Genomic DNA, 16,521 nt, shown 5'->3' with positions numbered 1-16,521 from the left:
TTTCTCTTAGAGAAACACTTCAAATCTACTTCTCCCACTCAACCAGTCCCCAATATTACATTACATGCCAACTCTAAACGGCCTTGAAAGAGAAGTGGTTATAAAACTTTGTGAATACCATTATCCATCCAAGGTTTTCAAAACAACATTGTGCTCTAATGTAGAAAACAGTCTAAATAAATAGAAACCCTTGAATGAGTATGTGTGTGGAAACTTTTGACTGGTAATGTAGGTGTGCTTTTGTCCAGGAAGAAAAAAGGTCAGTGTGGAGTGCGACAGGTTTCTTCATCTGTGGATCTGTTGGGGCGGTTTGCGAATTGGAGAGGGTCTCGGGTTTCCAGGACGATGGTGTTTATGTGAGCCATGACCAGCATTTCAAAGCACTTCATGGCTGCCGACATGAGTGCTATGGGGCGATAGTCATTCATGCAGGTTACCTTCGCATCTTGGGCACAGGGACTATGGTGGTCTGCTTCAAACATGTAGGTATTACAGACTCTGTCACGGAGAGGTTGAAAACCTTCCAGTTGGATCATGCATACTCTGAGTACAAGTCCTGGTAATCCATCTGGACCCCGAGGCTTTGTGAATGTTGACCTGTTTAAAGTCATCTGGAAACAGCTGGAGCTCTCATGCATGCTTCAGTGTTGCTTGCCTGGAAGCGTCTAGGTGAGAAACATCTACAACACCACAGTTCTTCATAGGGAGTGAGACTGACCTAATCACATTCCAATGCTATCTGGATTGTAAGTATTTCTCTTAGAGAAACACTTCAAATCTACTTCTCCCACTCAACCAGCCCCCACAATCCTCTAGTAGCAGACACAAATGGTAGGTCGTCCCCCTGAGTAAACTTGATCTGTATCATCTCTACCAATGAGAATATACCAGGGAACACAAAAGCCAGAATGTCAATATTCAGAGCATGAGAGGCTTTACCCAGAGGGCCACAGGGTCAGGTCAAAAGTCACTGGATTTACACTGCTGCGTGTTTGTAGGGATCAAGCGAGATCTTAGGCTGGAATGGCCGATTTCGATTACAGAGCAATTAGGAGCCTTTGGAAATCCTAGCAGTGTAAATTACTCTTCTGTTGACATAGTGACCAGGCCAACTCCCACACTAATTCTGAGATAAGAGCGAAGTGTTTCTGCTGACTTCATCATACCAGTGATGCCCTACTGAATATCACAGAACAGCGTTTCCCCTAGGATATTTTAAAAACAAGTTTCCTGCTTTTCTACACATTTTTCCATGGCTTATGCCTTGTTCTTATGCTATCTGCGTGACAAAAAATATATTGGGTCCCATGCCATTTTGGGAATTTATATTTTCCCTGTCTACTTTTTCTTTTGGTGATTGTTAGTTCGCAAAGATGATCTTACTTAAAAATAATACATACTATATATATATATATATATCTATATATATATATATATCTGTTTTGAGTTGTTCAAGTTTACACTGAAAGCGTTTTACCATCCTGAAATATATATATATATATATATATATACATATATATATACACACACACACACTGCTCAAAAAAATAAAGGGAACACTAAAATAACACATCCTAGATCTGAATGAATGAAATATTCTTATTAAATACTTTTTTCTTTACATAGTTGAATGTGCTGACAACAAAATCACACAAAAATGATCAATGGAAATCAAATATCAACCCATGGAGGTCTGGATTTGGAGTCACTCAAAATTAAAGTGGAAAACCACACTACAGGCTGATCCAACTTTGATGTAATGTCCTTAAAACAAGTCAAAATGAGGCTCAGTAGTGTGTGTGGCCTCCACGTGCCTGTATGACCTCCCTACAATGCCTGGGCATGCTCCTGATGAGGTGGCGGATGGTCTCCTGAGGGATCTCCTCCCAGACCTGGACTAAAGCATCCGCCAACTCCTGGACAGTCTGTGGTGCAACGTGGCGTTGGTGGATGGAGCGAGACATGATGTCCCAGATGTGCTCGATTGGATTCAGGTCTGGGGAACGGGCGGGCCAGTCCATAGCATCAATGCCTTCCTCTTGCAGGAACTGCTGACACACTCCAGCCACATGAGGTCTAGCATTGTCTTGCATTAGGAGGAACCCAGGGCCAACCGCACCAGCATATGGTCTCACAAGGGGTCTGAGGATTTCATCTCGGTACCTAATGGCAGTCAGGCTACCTCTGGCGAGCACATGGAGGGCTGTGCGGCCCCCCAAAGAAATGCCACCCCGCACCATGACTGACCCACCGCCAAACCGGTCATGCTGGAGGATGTTGCAGGCAGCAGAACGTTCTCCACGGCGTCTCCAGACTCTGTCACGTCTGTCACATGTGCGTGTGAACCTGCTTTCATCTGTGAAGAGCACAGGGCGCCAGTGGCGAATTTGCCAATCTTGGTGTTCTCTGGCAAATGCCAAACATCCTGCACGGTGTTGGGCTGTAAGCACAACCCCCACCTGTGGACGTCGGGCCCTCATACCACCCTCATGGAGTCTGTTTCTGACCGTTTGAGCAGACACATGCACATTTGTGGCCTGCTGGAGGTAATTTTGCAGGGCTCTGGCAGTGCTCCTCCTTGCACAAAGGCGGAGGTAGCGGTCCTGCTGCTGGGTTGTTGCCCTCCTACGGCCTCCTCCACGTCTCCTGATGTACTGGTCTGTCTCCTGGTAGCGCCTCCATGCTCTGGACACTACGCTGACAGACACAGCAAACCTTCTTGCCACAGCTCGCATTGATGTGCCATCCTGGATGAGCTGCACTACCTGAGCCACTTGTGTGGGTTGTAGACTCCGTCTCATGCTACCACTAGAGCTAAAGCACCGCCAGCATTCAAAAGTGACCAAAACATCAGCCAGGAAGCATAGGAACTGAGAATTGGTCTGTGGTCACCACCTGCAGAACCACTCCTTTATTGGGGGTGTCTTGCTAATTGCCTATAATTTCCACCTTTTGTCTATTTCATTTGCACAATAGCATGTGAAATTTATTGTCAATCAGTGTTGCTTCCTAAGTGGACAGTTTGATTTCACAGAAGTGTGATTGACTTGGAGTTACATTGTGTTGTTTAAGTGTTCCCTTTATTTTTTTGAGCAGTGTAATTGCAGTGGCAGCCACGATTTAGCCCACGGTGGTGCGCCACTGCTAAATGCATGAAGGGGAAACACTGCAGACGATCTGTGCAGTTTCATTCAGGAGATGAATATGGCAAATATGATGTGACGGATTGGATTATAAATATCCAGTCAAAAACAACCTCCTGATGAACACCCCTTTAAAACTAACCTTCCTCATCTCTGGGTCCAAACTGTGAAAGGTTGTGTAAGAAAATAGTGATGACTTTGTATAACAAAAGGTTGACATTCCAACTTTTCCTTTAGTGATAGGAGAGGACTAAGCTATGGGCTGAGTTTGCGGGTGCTGATAAATTACACAGCCAGTAGAAAACAGCACAGAGTTCCTTGTCCGCAGGAAAAACTACTTGGATTAGAGCAGATTGTCCCGGTGTGATGGGTCATTATTGCTAAAAGAGGATTTGACAAGCAGTTGTGAATACAATAATCCTTCTAGAAAAGCAAGAATATAAAAAAATAAAAAAAATAAAAAAAAAACTTACATTTGACAAGGAGACGTGTCAAATTGTGCTAGCTGTGTAAGCCTCTGATTAACAGTTTATTTAGGGTGTTTGAAGGTATCCATGTTTTCTGCACATTGAAAACAACAGTTGATGCATGGTTAAACAGTAACACCTTGCCCAAACCGGCTGCGCGCGTGCACCATCTTGTCCTATCGTGCATAAATTTATTTTGCCCCCCACACCAAACGCGATCACGACACGCAGGTTAAAATATCAAAACAAACTCTGAACCAATGACATTAATTTGGGGACAGGTCGAAAAGCATTAAACATGTATGGTAATTTAGCTAGTTAGCTTGCACTTGCTAGCTAACGTTAATTTGTCCTATTTAGCTAGCTTGCTGTTGCTAGCTAATTTGTCCTGGGATATAAACATTGAGTTGTTATTTTACCTGAAATGCACAAGGATCTCTACTCCGACAATTAATCCACACAAAACGGCCAACCGAATCGTTTCTAGTAATCTCTCCTCCTTCGAGGCTTTTTCATCGTTTAAATTATATAGTGATCGCATCTAAACTTTCATTGTATTACCACGACTACCGGCAAAACAGTTCGTCTTTCTATCACCCACGTGGGTATAACCAATGAGGAGATGGCACGTGGGTACCTGCTTCTATAAACCAATGAGGAGATGGGAGAGGCAGGACTTGCAGCGCGATCTGCGTCAGAAATAGGAGCGACATCTATTTTAGCCCCTGGTGTAGCAGACGCTCGTTGGCGAGTGCAAGCAGTGTGGGTGCAATAATTGAATAACATGGATTTCTAAATTTATTTTGCGACACTCGCGCACGCGACGTGTCCGGTCTGGTCAGCATGTAAGTGTCCCAAATAGCTCCTTGAAATGACAAAAACAAATATCTGTTTATGTTGGTGATTCTCCGAGAGATGCCATATGGCGCAATTCAACTTTTCCCTTCCTCTTTTCACTAGGAGTGATCTATCACTGCCTGAGAAAGTTTAGAGGCTGTAACCTCAGTGAGGAGACAATGCTCGTCTCCAGCGTCACTGGTCTTGCTTTGCGGGTTCTATCCCCGTCTCCCGATTCACATTGTGAATTATGATCTCAACAAATAGCAGGCAATAGAGCAACCCCCCTCAGCCAATGAAACTTAACAGCCATGTCCAGATCAGGTCCTTCCTGCTGGGACTGACCAGCCTTGCTTCACTCCTCCTCCGCCACACACACACACACAAACAAAAAAGGCTGGCCTCAAACTCACACACTCTTCAAATATAAAAGGGCGGAGACTGGAAATAATACAAACAGTTAGCAATGTGTGCACACAGAGTTGAACCTAAATAAAACAGTGTTCTAAGAACTAGTGCCACTGTCTAATGAGATGAGAAAAATAAGCATTGTGAAGGAATACCAGTTAGAACAATTGAGTTAATCTCGGTCTAATGGTTTGGTCCAATTGTATGTACGACACTTCACTTCTAGAACTAAGTGTGTTTTAGTCTTCAGTCAGAGTCTAGATATGACAGCACACACACACACTTGACAGCAGTGGAGGCTGCTGAGGGGAGAACAGCTCACAATAAATGTCCGGAACGGAGCAAATGGAATGGCATCAAACACCTGGAAATCATGTATTTGATACCATCCCACAGATTCCACTCCAGTAATTACCACACGCCGTTCTCCCCAATTAAGGTGACACCAACCTCCTGTGCTTGACAGTGATTTTCACTCAGACATGGAGGGATCTGTCCATAATGGTGGTGTGGCTAGATGTGGTGGGTGAGGACAGAGGTGTCGGTGGCCACTGAGGGTCTGGCTCAACCACCACCAAAAGGTGGATTGAAGTGCATCCAAGCAGACAAAACAGTCCCAACCATGCCCCGACCATAAACCATCCACACAGCACTTAGATATTTTCACTGAGCCTCCAAATGCGACTGCCTGACGCCAGAGAAAACATGGCCCCACAAAGACCTTAGCACTCAGGACACACCAACAGCATTTGCTAGCCGAGAGTTCTTAGCACCTCAATGTAATTTGCGAAACGAGTGCTCACCAATTTTACATGTAGAACCAAATCGCCTGAAAAAATGTCCCAGTCAGACATCTACAGCGGGTTGTCCCTAAAACCCAGCAGGCTGAATGATTGGCAGACAAACACTACATCCACATTCAGTGTGTGAGCCTTTAGTAAATTGCCATGACATACTCTAGAAGTTTGTAGCCAACGAAGAATGTGATATTTTCCCAGAGCACATGCCATCATTTTCCTTTTTAATGAAGGTTAATGCAGATTAAGGAAAAAGCCAAAGCTACCAATTTTATTTTATTGGACTGATTGACCTAGAAAAACACTACTGTTGGGGAACCCGGATAATTATTTTTGGCGTGAGAAAACTAGTGGGTAAGAAAGGGGGGAGGGGTGAAAGACACTTAAACACGAGACTTACATAGCTCTCCACTGCTTGCTATTCAAGCAAACTGTACTGTAGCATTCATTACAAAATGTAAAGGTTGGGTTGAGACACGTGTAATCCAATAGAACAAACAATGTGTTAGTTCTTATTGCAGGGATGTCTAGCTCTATGGGTATGATGGGTAAGGAGAATCAAAAAGTAACCTGGAGTGTTTCAGTTCCGTGAAGGTCATCCACGACTCATTGCCGTTAACTAGCCGTCCTGCAGACAATGTTGCTTTACAAAGCTTCTCTACTGGCAAGCTCTGAAAACCTTAGTGGGTTGGTGATGAGGCAGATGGGGGAAAAGTCATCAGTTCACTGAAATCGTCCGTTCACTGCTGAGGGATGTTATATTACAGATTCATGGATTATTTATTTTAATGTTAGCAATGGGCTGAGCTTTCTAGTTCACGGAGAACTCCATCTCCCTGGTCAATGATCTCCCCGGTCAACAAGTTGGCATGGTATTGTATTACATCTTTATTTCAATGCATGATTTTCTCCTTAAATCAAAAATACACTTCGTTCTTACAGCAAATTGAAAAACTGGGTATTGAAAAAATGGGTTGAAAACTGGGTAAATTCCAGCATATCTCCAGGCCAAGGTAACAGCATGGCACACAGTGACTTTTTCTTCTCCTTCCCTGTGATGAGTTTGGGTAATGATAATGAAGTGCATTGCTTATTTGCAAACTGCCATTTAGCTGCCTCAAGTCAATCCTAGCATTTGATTTGGAGCTTGGATCACACCCTTGGGGAAAGCAGCCCACGTTAATGTCAGCCATACTCTGCATGTGGAAAGCTTTTTGTCTGCTACAGACACACACACACCAACACACTCTCTTTGCACAAGGAGCAGGAAAAGAGAGAACGCCCTGCAGTTTGCAAACTTTCGATGAGTACCTTATCCAAATGTCTCAAGTGGGACGTTATGAAAGCAGAGTAGACCAAATGACAATAGCTCAATAGCTCATACAAATGGCTGCCTGCTCTCCACTCCGTCCTCCTGGCATCTCGGATGAATAGGGGCTGGCCTGTTGTTATGGCATGTTAATGATTCCCCGACACCTCTCCCTGCAAGAGGGCAGGGGGGGGGTTAATCACCATGACAATGGGGGCTGCTGGAAGTTGGGAGGCTATGGAAACTGCATAGGAGAAGGCCAGGAGGACTTTCCTCCGTCTCAGTTGAATACTGTGAGGCTTTGATTTCCTTAACCACTGACAGATGGATAGGGTCACAGCATCTTTGTCTAAATAATGAACCAGTCTTTACCACACAGGGACCCCACTATGGGCCTGGATGGATGGATAGGGCAGGCTGCAGCCCCTTGGCAAGGTAGACCCAGGAAGGGGGAGGATGACTTTTCAGCCAATGCTTTTGTCTCTCTGTTTGACAGGGAGCTGTTCATGAAGTAAGGAGAGGCTAATTAGAGTCTGTAGAGCCATTCACACAGAGGCACTGTACGACATGGGCCCATTTGGAGTGATTGTTTGAGCTGACACAATGGCCCCTGTGCTATGAGAGGCTGAGAGAAAGAGAGCGAGGGAGGAAGGAAGTAACGAGGAGAGACTATTGTGAACTTTTAATATTACTTTGAAAGATGTTACATCATGTTCACACTCCAAACAATCATATGTCTGAAAGTACAGCCTAAACAAGTCCAAACTGCTAACTGATATGTAACACACACACACACACACACACTTGTGTTACTATCCTTGTGGGGACCAAACTATTGACTCCCATTCAAAATACTATTTTTAGTATTAAAAATTAACCTAACCCTAACCCCACCCATAACCCCAAACCCTAAAGTGACTGTGGAAGAGTTGAACTAAAATATTGTTGTCTATCAACAATGACAAGCTACCTGGGTCTGACAACTTGGATGGAAAATGACTGAGGATGATAGTGGACAACATTGCCAATCCTGTTTGCCATCTCTTCAATCTAATCCTACAGGAAAGTGTGTGCCCTCAGGCCTGGAGGGAAGCAAGACGTTCCGCTACCCAAGAATAGCATAGCACCCTTTACTGGCTCAAACAGCCGACCAATCAGCCTGTTACCAGCCCTTAGTAAACTTTTGGAAAAAATTGTGTTTGGCCAGATACAATGCTATTTCACAGTTAACAGATTTTCAGCACACTTATAGGGAAGGGCATTCAACATGTACGGCACATAGACAAATGACTGCTGATTGGCTGAGAGAAATGTATACAGAGGGTGTTCTTTAATGGAAGCCTCACCAAAATAAACCAGGTAGAGTCCGGCATTCTCCAGGACAGCTGTATAGGCCCCTTACTTTTATCAATCTTTACTAATGACCTGCCACTGGCTCTGAGTAAAACCTGTGTGTCTCTGTATGCTGAGGACTCAACACAATACACATCAGCTACCACAGCAAGGGAAATCACTGCAACAGTTTCAGAATGGGTGGCAAGAAATAAGTAGTCCTAAATATTTCAAAAACTAAAAGTATTGTATTTGGGACAAATCGTTCACTAAACCCTAAACCTCAAATATTGTAATGAATAATGTGGAATTGAGGAGACTAAACTGCCATAGTCAAAACATATTGATGCAACAGTAGCTAAGATGGGGAGAGGTCTGTCTATGGAAGCACTTAACAACTCTATCAAAAAGGCAGGTCCTACAGGCCCTAGGTTTGTCACACCTGGACTACTGTCCCGTCGTGTGGTTGGGTACCATAAATATTGACTTCATCACTACTTGTACTCACGAGAAGTATTGACATGTTGAACGCAACGAGCTACCTGTTTAAACTACTAGCACACAGCTCAGACACCCATGCGTACCCCACAAGACATGCCACCAGAGATCTATTCAGTCCCCAAGTCTAGAATAGACTATGGGCGTCACACAGTACTACATAGAGCCATGACTACATGGAACTCTATTCCACATAAAGTAACTCATGCAAGCAGTAGAATTAGACTTAAAACACACAAATAAAAATACACCTTATGGAACAGCGGGGACTGTGGAGACACACAATAACATACGCACACATGGATTTTGTGTTGTAGATATGTGGTGCCTGAGGGCACACACTTAATGTATTGTGAAATGTAAAATGTTTTAATTGTATACAACTGCCTTAATTTTGGTGGACTCCAGGAAGAGTAGATATCCTCACAAGGATAGTAAAACAAGGAAAATTCAGACGAGACATTTCGCCAGGCCCCCCAAGGAAAAAGGCTATTTTAGGGTTCGCTAATGAGGGATCCATAATAAATACAAATACAAACCCTAAAATAGCCTTTCCTTGGCAGGCACGGCGAAATGTCCCACTTGTCCGAATTTTCCTTGTTTTACTAATCTTGTGAGGATATCTGGTGCCCACAACGATAGTAAAACCAAAAAATTATATTAATTTAAAAAAATTACCTACACACACCGAAACAAGGTAAACAAGTGCAAACGGACATGTTTGTTAGAATCTCTGGCATTTTCAGAGTTCTAGCAATGTAGCCGGTTGATTATGAAAACACTATGCAGTGCTTGGACTTGCAGCCAGCAACAGCCTTTTCGAACATAAAACTCATGATGAATGACTGGGGAATGGCTTGTGCCAAGAACTGATGTTGGCCATCACCATGGAAAGGAGAGAAACAAGTTTTGCTGCATTAAAGTGAAAACAGAGGCTCTCCTTTAAATGAAGCCATATCTCTCCTTTAAAAAACACCCTGACGAGCTCATTAGGCATGACCTGAACAAGTTCTGGAGGCCAGAAATATTAATTTAGCATTTGCATTTGTCATTTAGGAGATATTCCCTTATCCAGAGCGACTTACGATGCTTTTCCCAGAGGCTCCCAGCAATATTAGATTAAGTTAATGTATTTCATTAGTGCCCTCTTTAAAAAAAATGTAGTTCTAAATGTTGCCATGTACAGTATAATGTAATGATAATGTGCATATGATCACATACAGAAATATATACTTAAGCAATAAGGCCAGAGGGGATGTGGTATATGGCTAATATACCATGGCTAAGGGCTGTTCTTACCCACGACGCAACATGGAGAGCCTGGATACAGCACTTCGCAGTGGTATATTGGCCAGGGGTGGAAGGTAGCAAAATGGCTAAAGCTTTGGGCAAGTAACCGAAAGGTTGCTAGATCGAATCCCCGAGCTGACAAGGTAAAAATTTGTCGTTCTGCCCCTGAACAAGGCAGTTAACACACTGTTCCTAGGCCGTCATTGTAAATAAGAATTTGTTCTTAACTGACATGCCGAGTATTAAAAAAAAAGGTTAAACAAAAATAAATACCACAAACCTGAGGTGCCTTACTGCTATTATAAACTGGTTACCAACTTAATTAGAGCAGTTAAAAGATATGTTGGTCTGATATACCACGGCTATCAGATATGTTTTATGCAGCCAGATATGTTGGTCTGATACCACAGCTGTCAGACATTCAGGGTTCGAACCACCCAGTTTATAAAGCAGATTGTATGAGGACCGTAATAACTCATGTTCCCAAAACCTTTTTCAAATAATCACAATCTGCATTGAATATCAAATCAGAAGATGGCGCCGACAGAGAGGGCTGTCTCGCTTCTAGTTCTTAGGAAACTTTACTGTATTTAGTTTTTTTAATGTATTATTTCTTACATTGTTAGCCCAGATAATGTTGTGTGTTATTACATACAGCCGGGAAGAACTATTGGATATCAGAGCGGCGGTAACTCACCAGCACTACGACCAGGAATACAACTTTACCAAAGTTAAAGTTTGTTCGCACCACCCAGGGCAATTGAACTGATTCCATAGGCCGACCCAAAACAACGCCAGCAAAAAAGGGGCACTCGGAGTGGTCATCTAGTCCGACTTAGGAGGCATGCACACCACCCACCACTTCTGAGTATATTAATCGCTAATGTTCAGTCCCTGGATAACAAAGTTGATGAGATCAGGGCAAGGGTTTCTTTCCAGAAAGACATCAGGGATTTTAACATACACTGTTTCACAGAAACATGGCTCTCTCGGGATATACTGTCAGAGTCGGTCCAGCCATCTGGATTCTCAGTTCATTGCGCTGACAGGAATAAACATCTCGCCGGGAATAAAGGGGAAAAAAAGGGGGGGGGGGGGGGTATATTTCATGATTAACGACTCATGGTGTAACTGTGATAACATACAGGAAGTCAAGTTCTTTTGTTCACCCGACCTAGAATACCTCAATCAAATGCCGACCATATTATCTCCCAAGATAATTCTCTTCGATTAGTCACAGCCGTGTATATCCCTCCTCAAGTCGATACCACGACGGCCCTCAAGGAACTTCACTGGACTTAGTGCAAACTGGAAACCATAAATCCTGAGACTGCATTTATTGTAGCTGGGGATTTTAACAACGCAAATTTGAAGAAAAGGCTGCCAAAATTCTATCAGCATATCGACTGTAGTACTCGCGCTGCTAAAACACTAGACCACTGTTACTCCAACTTCCGGGATACATACAAGGTCCTCTCCTGCCTTCCTTTCGGTAAATCTGACCAGGACTCCATTTTGCTCTTCCCTTCCTATAGGCAGAAACTCAAGCAGGATGTACCCGTGCTAAGGACTATTTAACACTGGTCTGAATCGGAATTCACACTTCAAGATTGTTTTGATCACCGGACTGGCAAGTGTTCCGGGTAGCTTCTGAGAATAATATTCACAAAAATACCGAAACAGTAACTGAGTTTATCAGGAAGTGTATAGGAGATGTTGTACCCACTGTGACTATTAAAACCTACCCTAAAAATACATTGTGGATAGATGGCAGCATTCACGCAAAACTTAAAATTGCGAACCACCACATTAAAGTGGCAATCAAACATGCAAAACGTCAGTAGAGAGACAAAGTGGAGTCGCAATTCAACAGCTCAGACACAAGACATGTGGCAGGGTCTACAAAAGGAAAACCAGCTACGTCGCGGACATCGACATCTTGCTTCCGGACAAGCTTAAAATGTTCTTTGCCCGCTTTGAGGATAACACAGTGCCACCGACACAGCCCGCTACCAAGGACTGTGGGCTCTCCTTCTCCGTGGCCGACGTGAGTAAGACATTTAAAACGCATTAACCCTTGCAAGGCTGCCGGCCCAGATGGCATCCCTAGCCGCGTCCTCAGAGCATGCGCAGACCAGCTGGCCATCCCAGTCTGCTGTCCCCACATGCTTCAAGATGGCCACCATTGTTCCTGTACCCAAGAATCAAAAGGTAACTGAACTAAATGACTATTGCCATGTAGCACTTACTTCTGTCATCATGAAGTGCTTGAGAGACTAGTCAAGGATCATGTCACCTCCACCTTAGTTGTCACCCTAGACCCACTTCAATTTGCCTACCGCCTCAATGGGTCCACAGACAATGCAATCGCCATCCCACTGCACACTGCCCTATCCCATCTGGACAAGAGGAATACCTACGTAAGACTGCTGTTCATTGACTATAGTTCAGCATTCAACACCATAGTACCCTCCAAACTCATCATTAAGTTTGAGGCCCTGAGTTTGACATTGCTCGTCCATATATTTATATATTCTTAATTCCATTTGTGCGTATTGGGTATATGTTGTGAAATTGTTAGATATTACTTGTTAGATATTGCTGCACTGTCGGAACTAGAAGCACAAGGATTTCGCTACACTCGCAATAACATCTGCTAAACACGTGTATGTGACCAATATAATTTGATTTGAAGGAACATAGAAATATTTAAACATCAAACAAAAGGGGATTGGTTACATGTGGGCGTGAATACAAGATGTTGATTGTAATTCATCTTCATAACAAATGCAATACTGTGGAGTCAGCAAAGGCTGTTATGCAGTTTGACATTTCACTGTGTTTCATATTATCCATGTAGTCATTTATAAAATCAGAGGGTGTCCAAATCATCCTTTGTAAATCATACTGTCCAACACTGATTGGGCCCAAATGTTCAGCATACGAGCTCTGACGAATGAACTGGGTGTCCTTGGACATTTCCAGGTATATGATTTAGAATACAACATCAATAAAACAGCGTGAGAAACACAAACATTAACACAGGAGAGCATTTGTTTTCTCTACCTGTGCTCCATGCCAAATGAACCAGCCATACGAGCTAGTACAGACAAGGATGAGATCCAAATTGGTCATCACCTTCATAATAGCACGCTTCACATAAGCTATTTAGACAATGTTTTTATAACAATGGAAAACACAGGAGATAAAAACAAAAAATTGTAAACTTCTGAGTGTGAATGAGAACACTCAGCTAGACTATTTACTTCCTGGATGGAATTCAGTCCTCAAACTATGAAACAATCAGAACCAACGAGTAGGCCGGTTGCTGCTGTCCAGGTTTATGTGAACAGAAGAGTTTGACAGACAGAGCGCATCAGTTACAGTATGAAATGTCACTCTATTGGCAGTAAAGTGCACTGGTTTTGGCCAGAGTCACATAGGGGCAGGCCAAAAGGTGGTCCCCTAAATAGTGACTAGGGTTCAGAGTTGCCCCATGTGTTTGAGCCCCACTGTTGTGTCATCGTCATAAGCCTTTCTGGTTGTTGTCCCAGAATGCCTTGGGCTGAGCCTGTCCTCAGTCTACTGTCTGCTCAGTGGGCTCAGCACCACAGTGAGGGGCTTGTCAACAGCTCCCGGTGAAGCTGAGAGGAGATATCAGCACCATCTTTTCAGAGCACCTGTCAACAGTCTTTCTATCTTCGGGACAGGGCACGAAACCCAAACAAGACCGTCGGGAAACGGAGGATAAAATGGCCTACTGTAATTCTAATGAACAAAGAGCTGTATCAGAAATGGGTTGTGGAATCTCAGTAACCCTAGAACAACTTGACTGATGAGAAGGTAAAGAGCATAACAGCTATCACAGTTTAAAATTGTTTACCTAGAACATCAAACTTGTTTTGTACATTTCCTGTCATTTAGTTATTTTAAGCATATGCAGCCAAGACTTGTTACATACCTTTGAGCACTGTTTGTGATTCTGACACCACACCAAGGATCCATTATTCTGTAATGAAAATAGAAAGAAGATTATGACTTATGATTTTATAGGGAGAAAATCTATTCAATCATTGTCAATGTAATGCAAAAGAAAGAGTTTCATTCCAGGACACACAGTAGCTATTCACACTACAATTCAAACAAACATCTGAAAAACAAAAAAAGGTGTGCTCTGAATCCGTTTCACCACAAAGAAAAACATTTTCACATTTTTTAAATTAGAAGTTAAGATTCTTTCACCCCAAGGTGAATCCTAAGGAAGCAAAGTCAGAGTGGGGCGGATCTCTGGTCAGTTTCAGTGTCGTTCAGAATTGGAGGTGTCTGCATTTGATCTCGCAACAGACATCCCAGAGGTCACTCGCATAGGAATTGATGTCAGCACTCGTATGGAGACTCCAGACACCTCCAATACCCCGCTAATTGCTTTGTGTCACCTTCTGGGTCCCATGAAGCCAAAGATTTGGTCCTAATTGTGCCTAAAGACAAAAGTGTCTCCCTGTCATCTTGATAAGTTCTAATGGCTTAAATGCCTGACACAAGTGGCCATTTCCTGAGCTCCAATAGAGCAAAGGACCACAAGGCTATTCTCTCCAATATGGATTCACTTGGACAATAAATGTAAGATAAATGATCGCCCAGACAAAATTGACCATTTGATTAGGGGCTAAAAAGGCCTAAAAATGCACTCTGGCTGTAGGTTGGAAGACTCATGTGCTTCATTGGTTAGCTCAAATTCCCAACAAAGTTCATTTGCCATTATGAATAGTTTTGACATTTCAAATATAGAGAAAGGAAACCTAAATAAAAGGCAATGAGTGTGAATTTCCATTAGCTGACGTATGTTACAAATGAAAGTTCACCGTTAGACATGAATCAGTGCTTTGTTCTGTACAATAAGACACTGAGGCAGGACTGACTGACTAGCCAAACTTTAAGGGTCTGCAAACCAAAAAGTCTGCTCAAGTTCAATGTCAAGTTTCAAAGCCTTCTCAAACAATGTAATCCAGTGGAAATTCCCAGTGAGACCTCAGGAAAGAACTTATCATTAAAGGCTTTACTTTGCCATCCAGTACCAGTGAGCACTGTGTGTTTGGTGTCAAGTATAACGGTCAGCTGGCTTCAAAGACATTCATGGTACATCAGGAATTCTAGAACAGACTTCTAAAGCTGTATTACTTAATTGTGTAACTGCGTTTGCAATACTATAACACAGAAGTACCTGAAAACAAACCGTTTTTTCCCCCTCGCAGACATCATTGCACGTGAGATAGAGGAGCACAATATGTACAATCTTTTTTGTACCATGCTGAGCGACGCTCCTCAGCTCGGCAACAATAACGGTGGTGGGTCAGCCAGTGGTTGGGGCCGCTATTTCCCCCTACAGCGGATTCCATCTTTAAACGTTCATTCCACAAGCTGCTCTACTGCCAATTTTAATAACATCTCAAATAAATCCATGTTACTAATGAACAGGATGCAAGACTGACAAAACTTATCAGAATTTTACCAAACAAAGACCAAATTAGTAGGGAGTTGCCAGGGACCTCACGATACGATATCACCATACTTAGGTGCAGATACGATATCTATTGCGATTCACACAATTCTATATGCATTTCGTTTTGATACTGTGATTTTATTGCTATTTGATGTTCCAAACATATTGCTTACCATATGTCTGACACAGAGGACAAGAGAGAGCCATGAGAAAACAAAGTTATCAGTCATGGAAAGAAAAGTGCTGAAAATAAATTGGCTCCCTATTTAAAAAGAAGATGGAGAATAATCTATGAAGGAAAAATACTGGAGTTTTGGTGTGGGTACAGCCAACTTGCGTCAAAATTATACTGCGATAGTCAAAACGATACATCAAAAATAACAAAGATGTAACTTTATAGATTTTCTCCCCCCATCACTGTTCCACCTATAGATTACATTTCAAAGACAGCACCTGACATTTTGGAACAGGAAAACTTGAAGAATGCACCTTTAAGGCAGGCTGCAACAGGGAATGATACAGTAAGCAATACTACAGAAGAAATGTACACTGAGAATACAAAACATTAAGAACACCTGCTCTTTCCATGACAGACTAACCAGGTGAAAGCTATGATCCCTTATTGACGGAACTTGTTAAATCCACTTCAAAATCAGTGTACATGAAGGGGAGGAGAAACGTTAAAGAAGGATTTTTAAGCCATCACACAATTGAGACATGGATTGTGTATGTGTGCCATTCAGAGGGTGAATGGGCAAGACAAAAGATTTAATTTCCTTGAAACGAGGTATAATAATAGTTGCCAGGCACACCGGTTTTGAGAACTGCAACGCTGCTGGGTTTTTCCACACAACTGTTTCCCGTGGGTATCAAGAAACCCAAAGGATATCCAGCCAATTTGACAACTGTGGGAAGTGTTGGATTCAACATGGGCCAGCAT

At 42.9% G+C, this 16,521-nt stretch overlaps 1 protein-coding gene across 1 annotated transcript in view; it reads right to left on the bottom strand.

Moving 5' to 3' along the window:
- The window catches only part of LOC120058434 (anosmin-1-like), a 75,776-nt gene that overhangs the window by 53,145 nt on the left and 6,110 nt on the right, over positions 1-16,521 (bottom strand). Inside the window, exon 2 of the mRNA XM_039007087.1 lies at positions 14,043-14,090. Coding sequence (XP_038863015.1) covers positions 14,043-14,090 — 48 coding nt within the window. The remainder of the gene's footprint in view (positions 1-14,042; positions 14,091-16,521) is intronic.

The sequence above is a fragment of the Salvelinus namaycush genome, chromosome 13 (genome assembly GCF_016432855.1).
Source record: "Salvelinus namaycush isolate Seneca chromosome 13, SaNama_1.0, whole genome shotgun sequence".
Lineage (NCBI taxonomy): Eukaryota > Metazoa > Chordata > Actinopteri > Salmoniformes > Salmonidae > Salvelinus > Salvelinus namaycush.
This window is presented reverse-complemented; position numbering and strand designations above follow the sequence as displayed.